Consider the following 14,191-nt stretch of genomic DNA (forward strand, 5'->3'; position numbering starts at 1 on the left):
AGAGAGGGAAGGATGACCTCAGAAATAAACGTTGCTGGAGAAAGGCCCCGGAGGATGGAGATTTCAGGCAGACGGAAGCTGGAGGAGGGCGCTGCCTCAGCACTGCACCCCCCCTACCCCCCCCATCCCGGGCCAGTCCACACTGAGGACCCCCGCGCGGGGTGCGAAGTTAGCAAAAAATACTGGACCTTGCGGAGATGTAGCCTGTAAAGGGGTGTCGGAAATACCGTTGAAAGTGGTAATTCCTCATTTTTCCCCCTTGGCAGCTCGGATTCTGAAGGTAATTTTGAGACCCCTGAAACTGAAACGCCCATCCGATCCCCTCTCAAGGAATCCTGTGAGTCGTACCTCGGACTGGCAGGCTCCGGGGCCAAGACCCAAGGTAAGGAAAGACTTCCCTTGTTCTGCCTTTTTTTTTTGCTGCTGTTGTTTCAAGTTTGAAAATGTAAATAAGGGAAGGAAAAGTATTAATGCAGGGCCATTTTAAAAGGTGGGGGGTTGTCTCCTTACTCAGCAGGAGCTGTTTGAAAGCTCCTGGCATATTTGAAATGGTTTGTTTGTATTTTTCCAAGTGTGGAAGCCAGAATCTTTCTTCCCTAAGTAGGTTGTACATTTTGCAGTATGAAATTATCATTATCAGAACATTCCTGCTGGGCCATAAAAAACAAAAATGTGTGTAGTGATGTTGGGATGGAGGTGTGTTTAGATTTGGCTTCACACATTTCTCAGGCCTGCGCATTTTCTCCAGGGTGTGGCTGGAGACAAGAATTATAGGTAGGAGTTGAATTTTTTTAGACAAGGAGGAATCTTAAGAGGCGGTGTCAAAGTTCTCCACCGCCCCGCTTCCGCCAGGGATGGTGGTGAGCCCCAGTCCACCCGAGAAAGCCTGGCATGGAGACGCCCTTCTGCTCTCAGATCCCAACCTTGAGCCTGCATTTCATCTGCAGAGGCTGCTGCTGTTCCTCTCGATTAGTGGAAACCGTTTTTGTCCCACAGCCAATTCTGAGTAAAATCTCACCTGGCCTGATCACAGGCAGTTAGCTGTTCAGAGTGGCTGTGATTCAGCAGTGGAAACAGTCCCCATCTCTGCAGGCCAGCGTCGTGGAGGGAGACGGGCCTTTCAGAGGTTAAGCAGAATGTACCTACCTGTCAGCTTGGCTTCCCTGGTGGCTCAGCGGTAAAGAACCTTTCTGCAATGCAGGAGACACAGGTTCGATCCCTGGGTTGGAAAAATCCCCTGGAGGAGAGCCTGGCAGCCCACTCCAGTATTCTTGCCTGAAGAATCCCATGGACAGACGAGCCTGGCGCGCTATAGTCCTGGGGTCACTACAGTCCTGGGGTCACAAAGAGTCAGACATGATTGAAGTGACTTAGCACGCACGCGTGCACCTGTCAGCTTTGGCCTAAGTACAACAACGGAGAAAAATGAAGCCGGGGAAGGGGGAAAAGAGTTGGGGGAGGGTTGGTAGGAGGTGCTGAAGGCTGATGGGGCTGGGGAACCTGATTGATTAGGGGACTTGAGCAGACTCCTGAAAGAGCATTGAGGGGACATCTGTGCAGTTTCTTGAGGAGAACTCTTCTAGCAGAGAGCATGGCTCCTGGGAAGGTCTGAGACAGCACCAGCCTGAGGCAGAGGGGTGGGGAGGGAAGTGCCCGGGGCGGGGCGGGGGGGGGGCAGCATGTTGGAAGTCAGGGAGGAGGCCTGGTGGCTGTAGCAGCCGGAGTCAGCCAGGTAGGGGGCTTTCTGGGTCCTGTAGTCACAAGGCATTCATTTTTCCTTCTGAGTGAGATCAGAAGGGCTGCCTTTAAAAAAGGCCACAAACCGGGCAGCTTAAAACAATGGAAATTGGTTCCCTCTCTGTTCTGAAGGCTAGAAGTCTGAAATCAAGGTGTTGGCAGGGCCAGGCCCCTTCCAAAGATTCTAGGGACAAATTCTTCCCTGTTTCTTCTGGCTTCTGGTGGTTGCCAGCGATTCCTGGTGTTCCTTGGCCCGTGGCAGCAAAGCTCCCATCTTACCTGGTCAGCTTCTCCCTGTGTATCTGTCTCTTCATGTGGCTTTCTGAGGAGGACACAAGTCATTAGGTTTAGGGACCACTCCAATCTAAGTTGACCTCGTAGGTTGATTACATCTGCAGAGATAACGACAGTTGAGCCTTGAGCAACATGGGTTTGAACTGTGCCGGTCCACTTGACACAGAGTTTTTCTCACTAAGTATGTTCTAGAGCAGGGGTCCCCAACCTCCAGGATCTAATACCTGATTATCTGAGGTGGATCTAATGTAATAATAATAGAAATAAAGTGCACAGTAAATGTAATGCAATTGGGTCACCCTGAAACCATTCCCCATCCCCTACCCCAGTCCGTGGAAGAATTGTCTTCCATGAAATGGGTCTCTGATGCCAAAAAAGTTGGGGACCACTGTCCTAGAGTACTACATGGTCCACAGTGGGTTGAATCCAAGCATAAAGAAATGTGGATATGGAGTGTTTTCAACTGTGCTGAGTGGTTGGGGGTAGGCACCCCTAACCCCCACATTGTTCAGGGCTCAATTGTTATGTCCAGATAAGACCACATTCCCAGGTGTGGGGAGTTAGGACTTGAGCTTGTCTTTTAGGGGGAATATAGTCCAACCCACAGCAGGGCTTTGAACAGAGGGACAATGCTCTCGCTTCCTTTTTCAAAGGATAGCTGTCTGGAGAAGGCACTCCAGGATGGATGTCCTTTTCCTGTGTTTTTTTTCTATTTGCAGTGACAAAGTAGAGCCAACTTTCAGTTACCCTGTTACCTGATTTTTAATCGGGTCATGAATTTATTCTCCCAACGGTTATTATATTTCCTTGCTTAGCAACTTCCTCAAAGGTCACCTGGGGAGGTCACAGGAAGTCCGTGCTGGATTTCGTGGTGGAGCTGGACTTACTGGGGAAATGTTACCAGCTTTTTGTGATTTGGTTTTGCTTTCAATGGTGAGCTCCAGGGACTTCCCTGGCAGTCCAGTGGTTAAGACTCCATGCTTCCAATGCAGGGGACGCGGGTTTGACCCCTGGTCAGGGAACTAAGATCCTGCATGCCACATGGTATGGCCAAAAAAAATTTTTTTAATAATAAATGGTGAGCTCCATACTGGGCTGCCCTGCTGAAAATTCCCTCAACTGGCCCTGGGCCGCTTTTTTACCATGAGTTCAGGCAGAGACTGCATGGGAACAGGCAGGTTTGCGTGTTAGAGGACTTGTGTGTGCCACTTGGCTGGGTAGCGGTCTCCATAACAGAAGATGCCGCTTCATAGCTTCCCCTTTCTTCTCTCAAGATTGGCAGATCTGAAGGGAGATTTGAAAGCCTGAGAGAGCTATTCTGTGGCCTTCCCCTCAAATTTAAATAAAGCTCACAAGACAGTTTGAAAGCCTCTTTGAATTGCTCAGCCTGGGTCGCCTGCTTCCTCACCATCCTGTCAGCTGGTGGTCTGATTCATCCTGACAGATTCTTCGCTAATTAAATGGAGGCCAGTATGGCCCAGGCCCTCAGAACCACAGAGACCCAATTGTTTGGTCCTTCCTATGCCACTGACTCATTTTTACAAGTTTTGGTCACTTACGGCTCATACTCTCTTTTCTCGGTCTCTCTAGAATTTTCCATTTTAGAGAGTCAAGGACCAAGAAAGGGCTTTCCCAATGGCTCAGCAGTTAAGAATCCGCCTGTAATGCAGGAGACGTGGGAAATGTGGGTTCCATCTCTGGGTCGGGAAGATCCCCTGGAGGAGGAAATGGCAGCCCACTCGAGTAATGTTGCCTGGAAAATCCCATGGACAGAGGAGCCTGGTGGGCTACAATCCATGGGGTCACAAAGAGTCAGATGCAGCTGAGTGTGGATCAAGAAAGCTCAGCGGAGTAGCTCAAGATTGGGGACCATGCAAGTGGCAGGCGGTATAAACTGGGGAAAAAGCACTATATGTGAAGAAGTCTTGCCATTTAGTGTCTTTAAATAACAGGATGATTCCCCATCAACCTGGCAGTATCCAGCCCTCTGGGGCTTCTTCTCCCCAACACCAGTCCTTGTCGAGAGTTCTGTGGATGGCCTTGTTATGCATACACAGTGAGTGTAAAAATACAGCCAGGGCACAGATCTGACCAGGGAAGATGTCAGTGGGTAGAAATTCCTGGAGTCTAATGCTGAAGTCTAACTTCTCAGCCTGGAAGGTTCTCTTTCTAAAAACTGTGGTTATTCGACTGCTGATAAGGTGGTGTGCATTCTCACTTTTGCTCAGTTGTGTCTGATCCTTTTGATCCTGTGGACTGCGGCCCACCAGGCTCCTCTGTCCTTGGGATTCTCCAGGCAAGAATAATAGAGGAGCAGGTTACCATTTCCTCCTTCAGGGGATCTTCCCCAACCGGGGATCAAACCTGCATCTCCTGCTCACTTGACTGGCAGATTCTTGACCACTGCACCATGTGGGAAGCCCCCTAATAATACGGTTAGTCTTTGATGCAGGGGAAGAGCACGTGCAGGTCATGTAAGACTCTCTTGTGGCAGGATGCTCTATAAGCTCTGCAGAGGGTGTTTAAGTTGCTGATGTTACTGTTCTTTCTCTTTGCTGGGAGATGTATCAGTAAGGAGACATCACCTAGGAAAGGACGTTTGAGAGGTACAGTCTCAAGTTTATCGTTTTTTTGTTTGTTTGTTTCCAGTGCTGATGGACTGTGGTTTTGTCCTGTGTTTTAGATCATAAAAGTGAAAGCTGTAGTGGCTATCCTCTGTTAATTGAACCCCCCCCCAGCCGGCACACACAAACACACACGCCTTTGTTTACAAATTGTTACCTTTCTTTGAGAGAGGGAATTGTAATTCACACTGAAGCTCTTTATGCCCTTGGAACAGTTATCCTGTTTGATATGTTGATTAGATGACTAGATACACCAAACACATAAGGTAGTTCTCCAGAACAGGAGAGAGATAAACAGGGTCAGTCCATAGGTGTTTACTGCCGGAGGGTTGTAGGGACTGCTGACGTATTTGTTGACATAGTTTGGGTCAGTGTAAATCAGGCATCAGCCAGCAATAGCTCATAGGCCTGCCGTTACCTGTTACTGTTTTGCTGGAGAGCTGAGAACTGTTTCTACATTTTTAAATGGCGGAAAACGATATTTTGTGTGAAAAGTACATGAAGTTCAAATTTCAGGGCCCATAAATAAAGTTTCATTTTGGAACGCAGCCGTGCATTTAGGTGTAGTCTGGCTGCTTTTGCAGTAAGATAGCAGATTGAATACTCAGAACAGAGGCAAATGCCTGAAATATTTACTATCTGGCTCTTTACAGGAAGTTTGCCGACCTTGATCCACACTTGCAATGATTTTGGTAAAATGATAAAGTTTAAGTACTTTATAATTTGACCTTTATAATTGAACTTTAGTTTTAAAAAAAGCTACAAGGCTTAGCTGATTAATTAGCAAGTGAACTGTGGGTACTGGGTGCCACTCCTGTAGGCCTGAATGGTCAGGGACGGCATCAAGGAGAGACTGGTTTGGGCTGACTGTTTATCTCCCTCGCAAAATGACATTTCAGTCTGGCTCATACTTAATTTTCAATTGTCTAAAAGATGAGCAAAAAGGAAATTAGGGAAGAATGGGGAGAATTTGGCAATCATTTAATACAAGTACAAACACAGAGACTTTTCACTTTTGTTTCTAATGTAACTTTGAGTGTTTGAGAATTTGTAATTTGACTGTTGCTATGGTGTATTTTTGGTATAGGTTGTATGGTTGATTGGTTTAGATTGTACCTATGTAAGAGTTAGAAGGGAAGTCTTATTAAAATCTGAGCCTTAGATCTTTGATCCTAAGGCTTTGGGCTACTTGTATAAGCAAATATGCAAACATTGAAGTGTTCTAGTCGAATCTGTGAGTGTGGTTCTCCTAGGAACTTAGTCTGGCATCCTTTCCAGGCTCCTACTGCAGGGATTGCTTTATTAGAATATCCTAGAGGTAGTGGGACTAATGGGCCTCCCTGGTGGCTCAGATGGTAAAGAATCTGCCTACAATACAAGAGACCTGGGTTCAATTGCTGGGTCAGGAAGATCCCATGGAGAAGGGAATAGCTACCCATTCCAGTATTCTTGCCTGGACAAATTCATGAACAGAGGAGCGTGGCGAGCTACAGTCCATGGGGTCGCAAAGAGTCAGACCTGACTGAGCAACTGATACACACACACGATGTGACCAATAAGGAGCCTTCATGTTACCTGACAGTTCACCCCAGTGGCTCCTTCAACACCGTGTTATTCCAGGTTAATGCTCTCATTTTCTTGGCTCTTTCACAGTTTAAGTTTTTATATTACACTACTTCATATTATTATGAAATGCACTTAAAAAACCTCTGCAGGAGAATACAGTTGCATCCCCCACCCCCTCGCCCTGTATGTTTGTAGCTCTCAGCTTGGAAATTCCCACTAGTTAGTAAACGGGATGAGGTCGTGTGGCTTTGTTGCTTTATTTTATAATAATGTTAAGGAGCCATGTGGGCATCCCTGGTGGCTCAGCAGTAAGAATCTGCTTGTCAGTGCAGGAAACACAGAGACACAGGTTCAGTCCCTGGGTTGAGAAGATCCCCTGGAGAATGAAATGGCAACCCACTCCAGTCTTCTTGCCCACAGAGGGACCTGGTGGGCTTCAGTCCATGGGGTCACAAAGAGTTGGACATGACTTAGTGACTAAACAACAGCAACAACAAAGGAGCCGTGTAAGGAGCACCTCTTCCTCTGTGTAGTGCTCCACCCAAGGAGATACTTGGGGGAAGAGTATCATTTTTCCAGCAACTGTCAAAGTAGTTATTATTCTTTTAAAGTGAATAGCGAATTCAAGACCTTCTTAAATATCGTGATGATTATACTCACCTCAGACCTGCCTTTCCCAATTTAGAGCTCACTTGAGTCCCAAATAAAGCAGTATAGCTTCCTTTGAGAGCTTCCAACGGTGGAGGTGTTTTCTCTTGTGTACTGAGGGGGCAGCCCTGCTAAATTGCATTGCTACCACTTAATTCCCAGGTGGCACAGTGGTAAAGAACCTGCTTGCTAATGCAGGAAACACAAGAGACTTGGGTTCTGTCCCTGGGTCAGGAAGATCCCCTGGAGAACGAAGTGGCAACCCACTCCAGTATTCTTGCTTGGAAAACCCCAAGGACAGAGGAGTCTGGTGGGCTACATACAGTCCATGGGGTTGCAAAGGATCGGACATGATTTAGCAACTAAACAACAGCAGTGTTCCACCTACAGAATGGATGTCGTCTGAAGCTGTTTAACACATTTAAAGAGCAGTCATAGTTTCTTTTTCAGGTGACTAGTAATACTACTTACTGTTCATAGGAAGCCCTAGCAGAATATGCCATTTTGTCACAGTCTTCTGAACTCTGGTGAGTGACAGAAGACCATGGTTTATCTACCCAAAACAGCCATCTCTGTAGGGATTTGATAACTAGGGGTGGCTGAAGTGTCCAGTAACGGTTTCACTTTGGGCCTGGGAAGGGATTGCAGCTTGTAAGTTCAAGGTCTCACCCTCACCTTCACACATACATGAACCTAATTTCATGGGCTTGCACAAACATAATCAGATCCCTAGGGCCTAGACTGATGATGGCCAGACTTGGCAAGAGGATAGTAATCAAATGGATTATCTCATTAATTCACAAGTGGAAAAATGTGATCTGGCAGTTCTGTTTAGCAGATCCGGATACTGTCCTGGCCAGTCCTTGTTCCCTATGTCATTGCTGGAAATACGACAGCAAATTATTGATCTCCAGCTTTCCCACTGCAGAATTCCGACCTAACAGATTACCAACTTTCTGTTCCAGCTGCATTTATCGTATGTATTGAATGCAGTTTTTTTCAGCATCTTACTTGGTTTCATAACAATGATGCTCCGAAATAGACCACACATGATTTCCAGTCTAAAAATTGGGAAACGGAGCCTATACTGCTAGTAGTACAGTGGGGTCATAAATTCAACTTTTAAAAGGAAGATTTGTTTAATTTGACTGCAGGATCTTTAGTTGCGGCCTGTGGGATCCAGTTCCCTGACCAAGATCTAGCTCTGCGTTGGGAGGGCGGAGTCTCAGCCACTGGACCACCAGGGAAGTCCTGTAAATTCAGCTTTGAAGATCACACACCCAGCTTCTCTGCAGGGGATCTATGTATCTCTCTCTCTTCACTGCCTTAGGAAATGACTTATCAGAGGAAATGAAAAGTTCTTAAAATGTTACCAGGACAGAGTATGTGATGGGGGAAAGCATGTTCTTTAGTATCTTGTAAAATGATGTAATTTGAAAAAAAATCAAGAGATTACATCTTTCACTCATGTTAACTTAGCATATATGATGTGTAAAGGATAAAATGTATTTTAGGAATTTTGAACATCAGAAGCTTACAGTACAATTTAGACATCAAGTCAGAAGGGAAAAAGTAAAAGCATCACTGGGTAAGCAGTGCTGTTGGATTAAAAACATTTGCTTCCTTTGTGCTCAGCGTCTGCTCATCTGTGAGAAATAAAAAGGCACCGGGAACATTTGCCTCCGCTTTGCTTCCCTCTCCACCCGTGAGTCGTGTGTGGGTGAGGAGAGGCAGGTGTGTGGGGGCGTGTGCAGCCTCCTGGGACTTTGCACCCATTTTGGGGTAGAAGGAGGAGGTTCTTAAGAGGCTGGTATTGCTGCATAGCTTACTCCTTGGAAGGAAAGTTATGACCAACCTAGATAGCATATTAAAAAGCAGAGACATTACTTTGCCAACAAAGGTCCTTCTAGTCAAAGCTATGGTTTTTCCAGGAGTCATGTATGGATATGAGAGTTGGACTATAAAGAAAGCTGAGCGCTGAAGAATTGATGCTTTTGAGCTGTGGTGTTGGAGAAGACTCTTGAGAGTCCCTTGGACTGCAAGGAGATCCAACCAGTCCATCCTGAAGGCGATCAGTCTTGGGTGTTCATTGGAAGGACTGATGTTGAAGCTGAAACTCCAGTACTCTGGCTACCTGATGCAAAGAGCTGAGTCATTTGAAAAGACCCTGATGCTGGGAAGGATTGAGGGCAGGTGGAAAAGGGGATGACAGAGGATGAGATGGCTGGATGGCATCACTGACTCAATGGACATGAGTTTGGGTGGACTCTAGGAGTCGGTGATGGACAGGGAGGCCTGGTGTGCTGCAGTTCACGGGGCCGCAAAGAGTCAGACAGACTGAGGGACTGAACTGAACTGATTGCTGCATAGCAGATAACTCTGAAACTGGGTAGTAGCTCAAGCCACTGGATGTTTATTATCTGACATTGTTTTCAGAGGTCTGGAACTTGGGAGCAGCCCAGCTGAGTGGTCTGGCTTGGGGTTCCTGGTGAGAATGCAGTCTCGGTGTTGGCCGGAACCCTAGTCATCTGAAGGTTGACCAGGTCTGGAGGATCCCTCCTCAGCCATGCCTGGTACGCTGGTGCTCGCGGCGGGTGGAAGATGTCAGTTCTTTACTGTGCGGTGGGGCTCTGTCTGGGGTTGCCTGAGCGTTCTTCCAGTATGGCAGCTGCGGTGTCTCTGATGACAGCCTCAGAAGCCATACTCTGTTATTTCTACAATATCCTTTTGGTTACCCTAGCCCAATAGTGTGAATCCCAGGAGGTGGGACTCCCAGGGGCTGCCTTGGAGGCTGCCTGCCATCAAGCTCTTGCTTTCCTCTGCCTCTCTGGTCCTCCTCCTGCCCCTCTTTTAAAAAATTTTTTTTGACGTGGGCTCTTTTAAGAGTCTTTATAGAATTTTTACAATATTGCTTCTGTTTCATGTTTTGGTTTTCTGGCCGTTGGGCATGTGGGATCTTAGCTCTCTGACCAGGGATCAAACCGGCACCCCCTGCAATGGAAGGCAAAGTCTCACACACTAGACCGCCAGGGAAGCCCCCTGCCACCCTTCTTAGGTACAGGAACAGAAGGGCAGGAGCAGCGACGTGGCCTCCGGCCAGGGTTCCCATCCTGCTGCAGAGGCGTCTGGTCACTCTGGAGGCTCCTCTCCTGTCGAACATTCTCCCTCTCTCTCTCTATCCTGCGTCAGCTTCTCAGCTCAGTGTGGGCGGTTGCTACTTTGCAAGAGAGGCAGTTGGTGTTGTGACCACTCTTGTAATGATTTCTGGAGGTGCGCGTTGTGGTGGTTTAGCTGCAGTGAAGTTCAGGTCTCTGCGAGGAGGAGCCATCTGTTAACACGCGCCCTTTCTCCTCTGCTCCTGCTGCTGTCTGCAGCGGACGGGGAGCAGATGACTCTGGGGGGCCTTCTGGGGCTTCTCTCTGTTTGGGGGTGTCTCGGCTCCACTGGAAATGCAGCCTTAAACAAATCCAGGTGGTTGCAAAAATCCAGGGCACCTCCTGAGTGCAAAGAGAAGGCACACCCGTCATTGGCTCAGCTTCCAGGGAGGCTTGGGTTCAGGGCGGGGAGGGCGGACTCCTACTGGTTATGGGCCCCACCCCCTTATCTTAACCTTGGCCTTCAAAAGGGAGGGTTTGGGTCTCTTTCTAAATAAAACAGCACTGAGCACTCATTTGGAAATTTGAGGTACTTTCTTCATCCTTAGCACAAAGCTTTTCCAGTTTATCAAATGGCTTTTCAGATTATTCGTTACCTGTGGAGTCTTGCATGTTAGAGTGAGCCTCTTTCAGGAGTTAGAAGCTTCCAGCACCTGGCCCTGACTATTACAAAAACCAAATAAATTAATTATCCCCCTCCCACCAGCTCCTGGGTGATATTTTTGTTTGGTTTTGCGAGGAGGAGGAGATTTAGACAGTTTGTTGTCTGGGTTCGGGCATGGGTGTCTGTGTGCGTTGGTGGTGTTTCTCTGCTGTGAAGTAGTGACGCCTTAACATTGCAGCGTACCTCAGAGGCTGTTCTGCCTTTTCCTGCCTTGACTCATCCACTTGGACCCCTCTCGCCGCGCCCAGGCTCTGGGTGACCTGGGGCCCCATGGTTGTCAGGAACGTGAGTCCTGCAGCCCACACCATTGGGGTCTACCCGACAGTCCTGGAAGAGGCCTTCTTGTCCTGTTATCCTGTCTGTGAACAATACACTGTGTCCACTTCTCCATTTTAAGGCTGATGTCCTGGACTGAGTGGCTAAGAGCATGCGTTTATGAAGTATATTTCAACTTTGGGGGAATTCGAGGGACTGGGATCTCAGAGACATTAAACTAAATAAAAGGTCACATTTTGGACACTTGCCTAAATCCAAATGTGTACCTTATTAACAGCCTTCTCAGATCAGACCCCTTGTCTCCCTTCTGAAGCCCCGCCTTGGTTCAAACTTGGGAGAGCAGGAGTGGGAGGGAAGACCCTGAAAGGAGGAAGGTCTTCACAGGGAAAGGGTCAAGTGAAGAACAGGTGTTCCTCCTGTGGGTAGGAGCGCCGAGCGGCTGTAGCCCCGCTTACTCTGTATACATTTTCCTGTATGAAAGGTTATCAGGCAGCATGGGGTCCTGTATGTATCAGCTGTCTGCTCAGCAGTGACCCTGCGCTCAGCTCTGTCTTGGGCGCTCAGTTATTGCTTTGAGGACTCAGGGAATCAGTGGTAAGATCCCTGCTGACCTCAGTCTGGAGGGAGCTGGCTGCTTTCTGTTCCCCAGGCCCCTTGGCCTCCTTGGCTTCCCTAGACGTTTTAGCAGCCAGTAGGTAGTTTTAGCAAGGGAATGTCTGAGGGAGGTCTGAGAAGGCAAATGTTAGCAAGAAATAAATGAAAGAATTTTTTTAAAAAAAACAACCCTACCCCCACCCCTAAAACAAAACCAAAAGCCTTTTGAGTGTGCCAATTGTCATGCCTCTAAGATGCTTCCTATACTTGGTTACATCTGTTACAGGAAAAAGAGTGATGTCATTTTTTTCACCTCTTTCTGTAAATAGAATTTATCTAACACATGGTAGGCTTCCTTAAGAAAAATTTGAAATCCCAAATTGATGTGACGCTGAGCCCTACCAGCTCTCTCAAGTATGGGACACGCATAACAGACTATTTAAAGCATTTTCTGAAGTGTAAGTCTGTGGTGTAATAGAACATGTTATAGGAATTGCAAGACATGCTTTCTACCCTGTTACCCTCTGAGTCTCTTTGTTCTGTCTCTTTTGTAAGCAGTTTTATTGAGATATAATTCACTTGCATTTAGTTCACCATTTAAAGGGTTTATAGTGTATGAACAGAGTTGAACAACTATCACATTAACCTAATTTTAAGAATGTTTTATCACCTACCCTAAAGAAATACTGTACCCATTAGCAGTCATGCCCCCATTTTTCTGCCACCCCTAGTCCTAGCCACCTGATAATCTACTGTATTATGTCTCAATATATTTATTTATTCTGGACATTTCATGTAATTGAAATTATACAGTATGTAGTAGTCTTTTCTGATTGGTTCTGTTCACTTACCGTAATGTTTTTCAAAGTTCATCCATGTAATAGCATATATATTGGTAGTTCATTCTTTTTTAAAATTCTTGATTAATACTTCATTCTCTGGATAAACCATATTTTATTTACCCATGCATCAGTTGATGGACATTTGAGTTGTTTTCACTTTTTGGCTGTTCTGAATAATCCTGCTGTGAACATTCATGTTCAAGTTTTTATGTGGGTGTACGCTTTTCATTTCTCTTGCTGTATACCTGGTAGTGCAATTGCTAGGTCATAAGGTAAATATTTCTAATTTTGAGGAGCTGTCAAACTGTTTTCCAAAGTATCTGCACCCTTTTACATCCCCATCAAGAGTATATGGGGGTTTTCAGTTTCTCCACATCCTAATTAGCACTAGTTATCTGTTTGATTGTATCCACCTTCATAAACATGAAGTGATGTCTCATGGTGGTTTTGATTTGTGTTTCCCTAATGACTAATGATGTTGGGCAGCTTTCCACACACTTTTTGGCTGTTTGTGTATCTTCTTTAGCAAAATGTTTATCCAGATTCCTTGCCTATTTTTCAATTAGGTTACTTATCTTAAGAGAGTTGTAAAGAGTACTTTATGTCGTCTCAATACAAGTCCCCTATAAGGTATCTGATTGTAAATATTTTGTCCCATTCTGTGGGTTGTCTTTTCACTCTTTCAGTGATAGCATTTGAGGTGTAAAAGTTTTTACTGTCGATGGAGTTCAGTTTATGTACTTCGTTTTTGTCATTTTTTTCCCCCTAAAGTCTTTGCCTTACCATAGTCATAGAGATTTACTACAGTGTTTCCTCCTAAAACTTAATAGTTTGAACACTTACATTTAGGTCTTTGATCAGTCTTGAGTTAGTTTTCATTCACGTTGTGAAGAAGTGTTACAGCTTCATTATTTTGCATGTGGACTCCAGTGCTCTAGCACTATGTTGAAAAGACTTTTCTCCCCCCTTTTTATTTAATTTTGCACCCTTGACAAAAATCAGTTGACAAGAGATGTAAGAGTTGAACTTTTGATTCTGTTTTATTGATCTGTATATGTCTCTTTAAACACACTGTCTTGATTATGGTAGATTTATAGTAAGTTTTGAAATCAGTAGGTGTCAGTCTTCCAACTTTGTTATATTTTTTTCAAGGTTGTTATAACTATTCCAGGTCTATTACATTTCCACATGAATTTTAGGATCAGCTTGTTAATTTTGCAAAGAAATCAGCTGGAATTTTGATAGCGATTGTGTTCAAACTATAGTCAAGTTTGGGGCGGATTGTCACCCTAAGATATTAAATGTACATGGAATGCCTTTCCATTTATTTAGATCTTCTCTGATTTCTTCAATTAGTATTTTATAATTTTTATAGAACACATCTTGCATTTCCTTTGTTAAATTTATTTCAAAGTATTTTATTCTTTTTGATATTGCTGTAAATGGAGTTGTTTTCTTTTTTTTTTTTTTTAGATTAAAAGCTCCAAGGTGTATTGTTTCATACCTGTTATTGCAATCTATACCTTCACCCCATTATTAAGCCATTACAGTGAGGTCACAGAGCCCAGCCAGGATGGGACAGAATGTGTTCCAAGTTAGGAAAGGACCGCGTGACTCTTCAGTGATGTCTCCCATGGAGCATGTATGCTTCACTGTTTCTTCCTGCACGTCTTTTGGCGTCTCTCGTTGTGGCTGGTTTAGAGTCTCCTGATGCTAATGATGTGCTGCTTTTTGATCCTAGGAGGCTGATCCAACCTTTCAGGCCTCCTCTCCTGTAGGCCCTAATTATGA

The 14,191-nt window shown here is 45.6% G+C and overlaps 1 protein-coding gene across 37 annotated transcripts in view; it reads left to right on the top strand.

Annotated features, from left to right (window-relative positions):
* Positions 1–14,191, top strand: part of TACC1 (transforming acidic coiled-coil containing protein 1) — a 125,527-nt gene that overhangs the window by 64,412 nt on the left and 46,924 nt on the right. For 21 of the 37 annotated variants that reach the window (XM_069572973.1, XM_069572969.1, XM_069572978.1 and 18 more), the window contains one exon: positions 267–382. The exons of the other annotated variants lie outside the window; for them this stretch is intronic. In XM_069572973.1, the coding sequence (XP_069429074.1) occupies positions 267–382 (116 nt within the window). The remainder of the gene's footprint in view (positions 1–266; positions 383–14,191) is intronic. 37 annotated transcript variants of the gene reach the window in all.

The sequence above is a fragment of the Ovis canadensis genome, chromosome 26 (genome assembly GCF_042477335.2).
Source record: "Ovis canadensis isolate MfBH-ARS-UI-01 breed Bighorn chromosome 26, ARS-UI_OviCan_v2, whole genome shotgun sequence".
Lineage (NCBI taxonomy): Eukaryota > Metazoa > Chordata > Mammalia > Artiodactyla > Bovidae > Ovis > Ovis canadensis.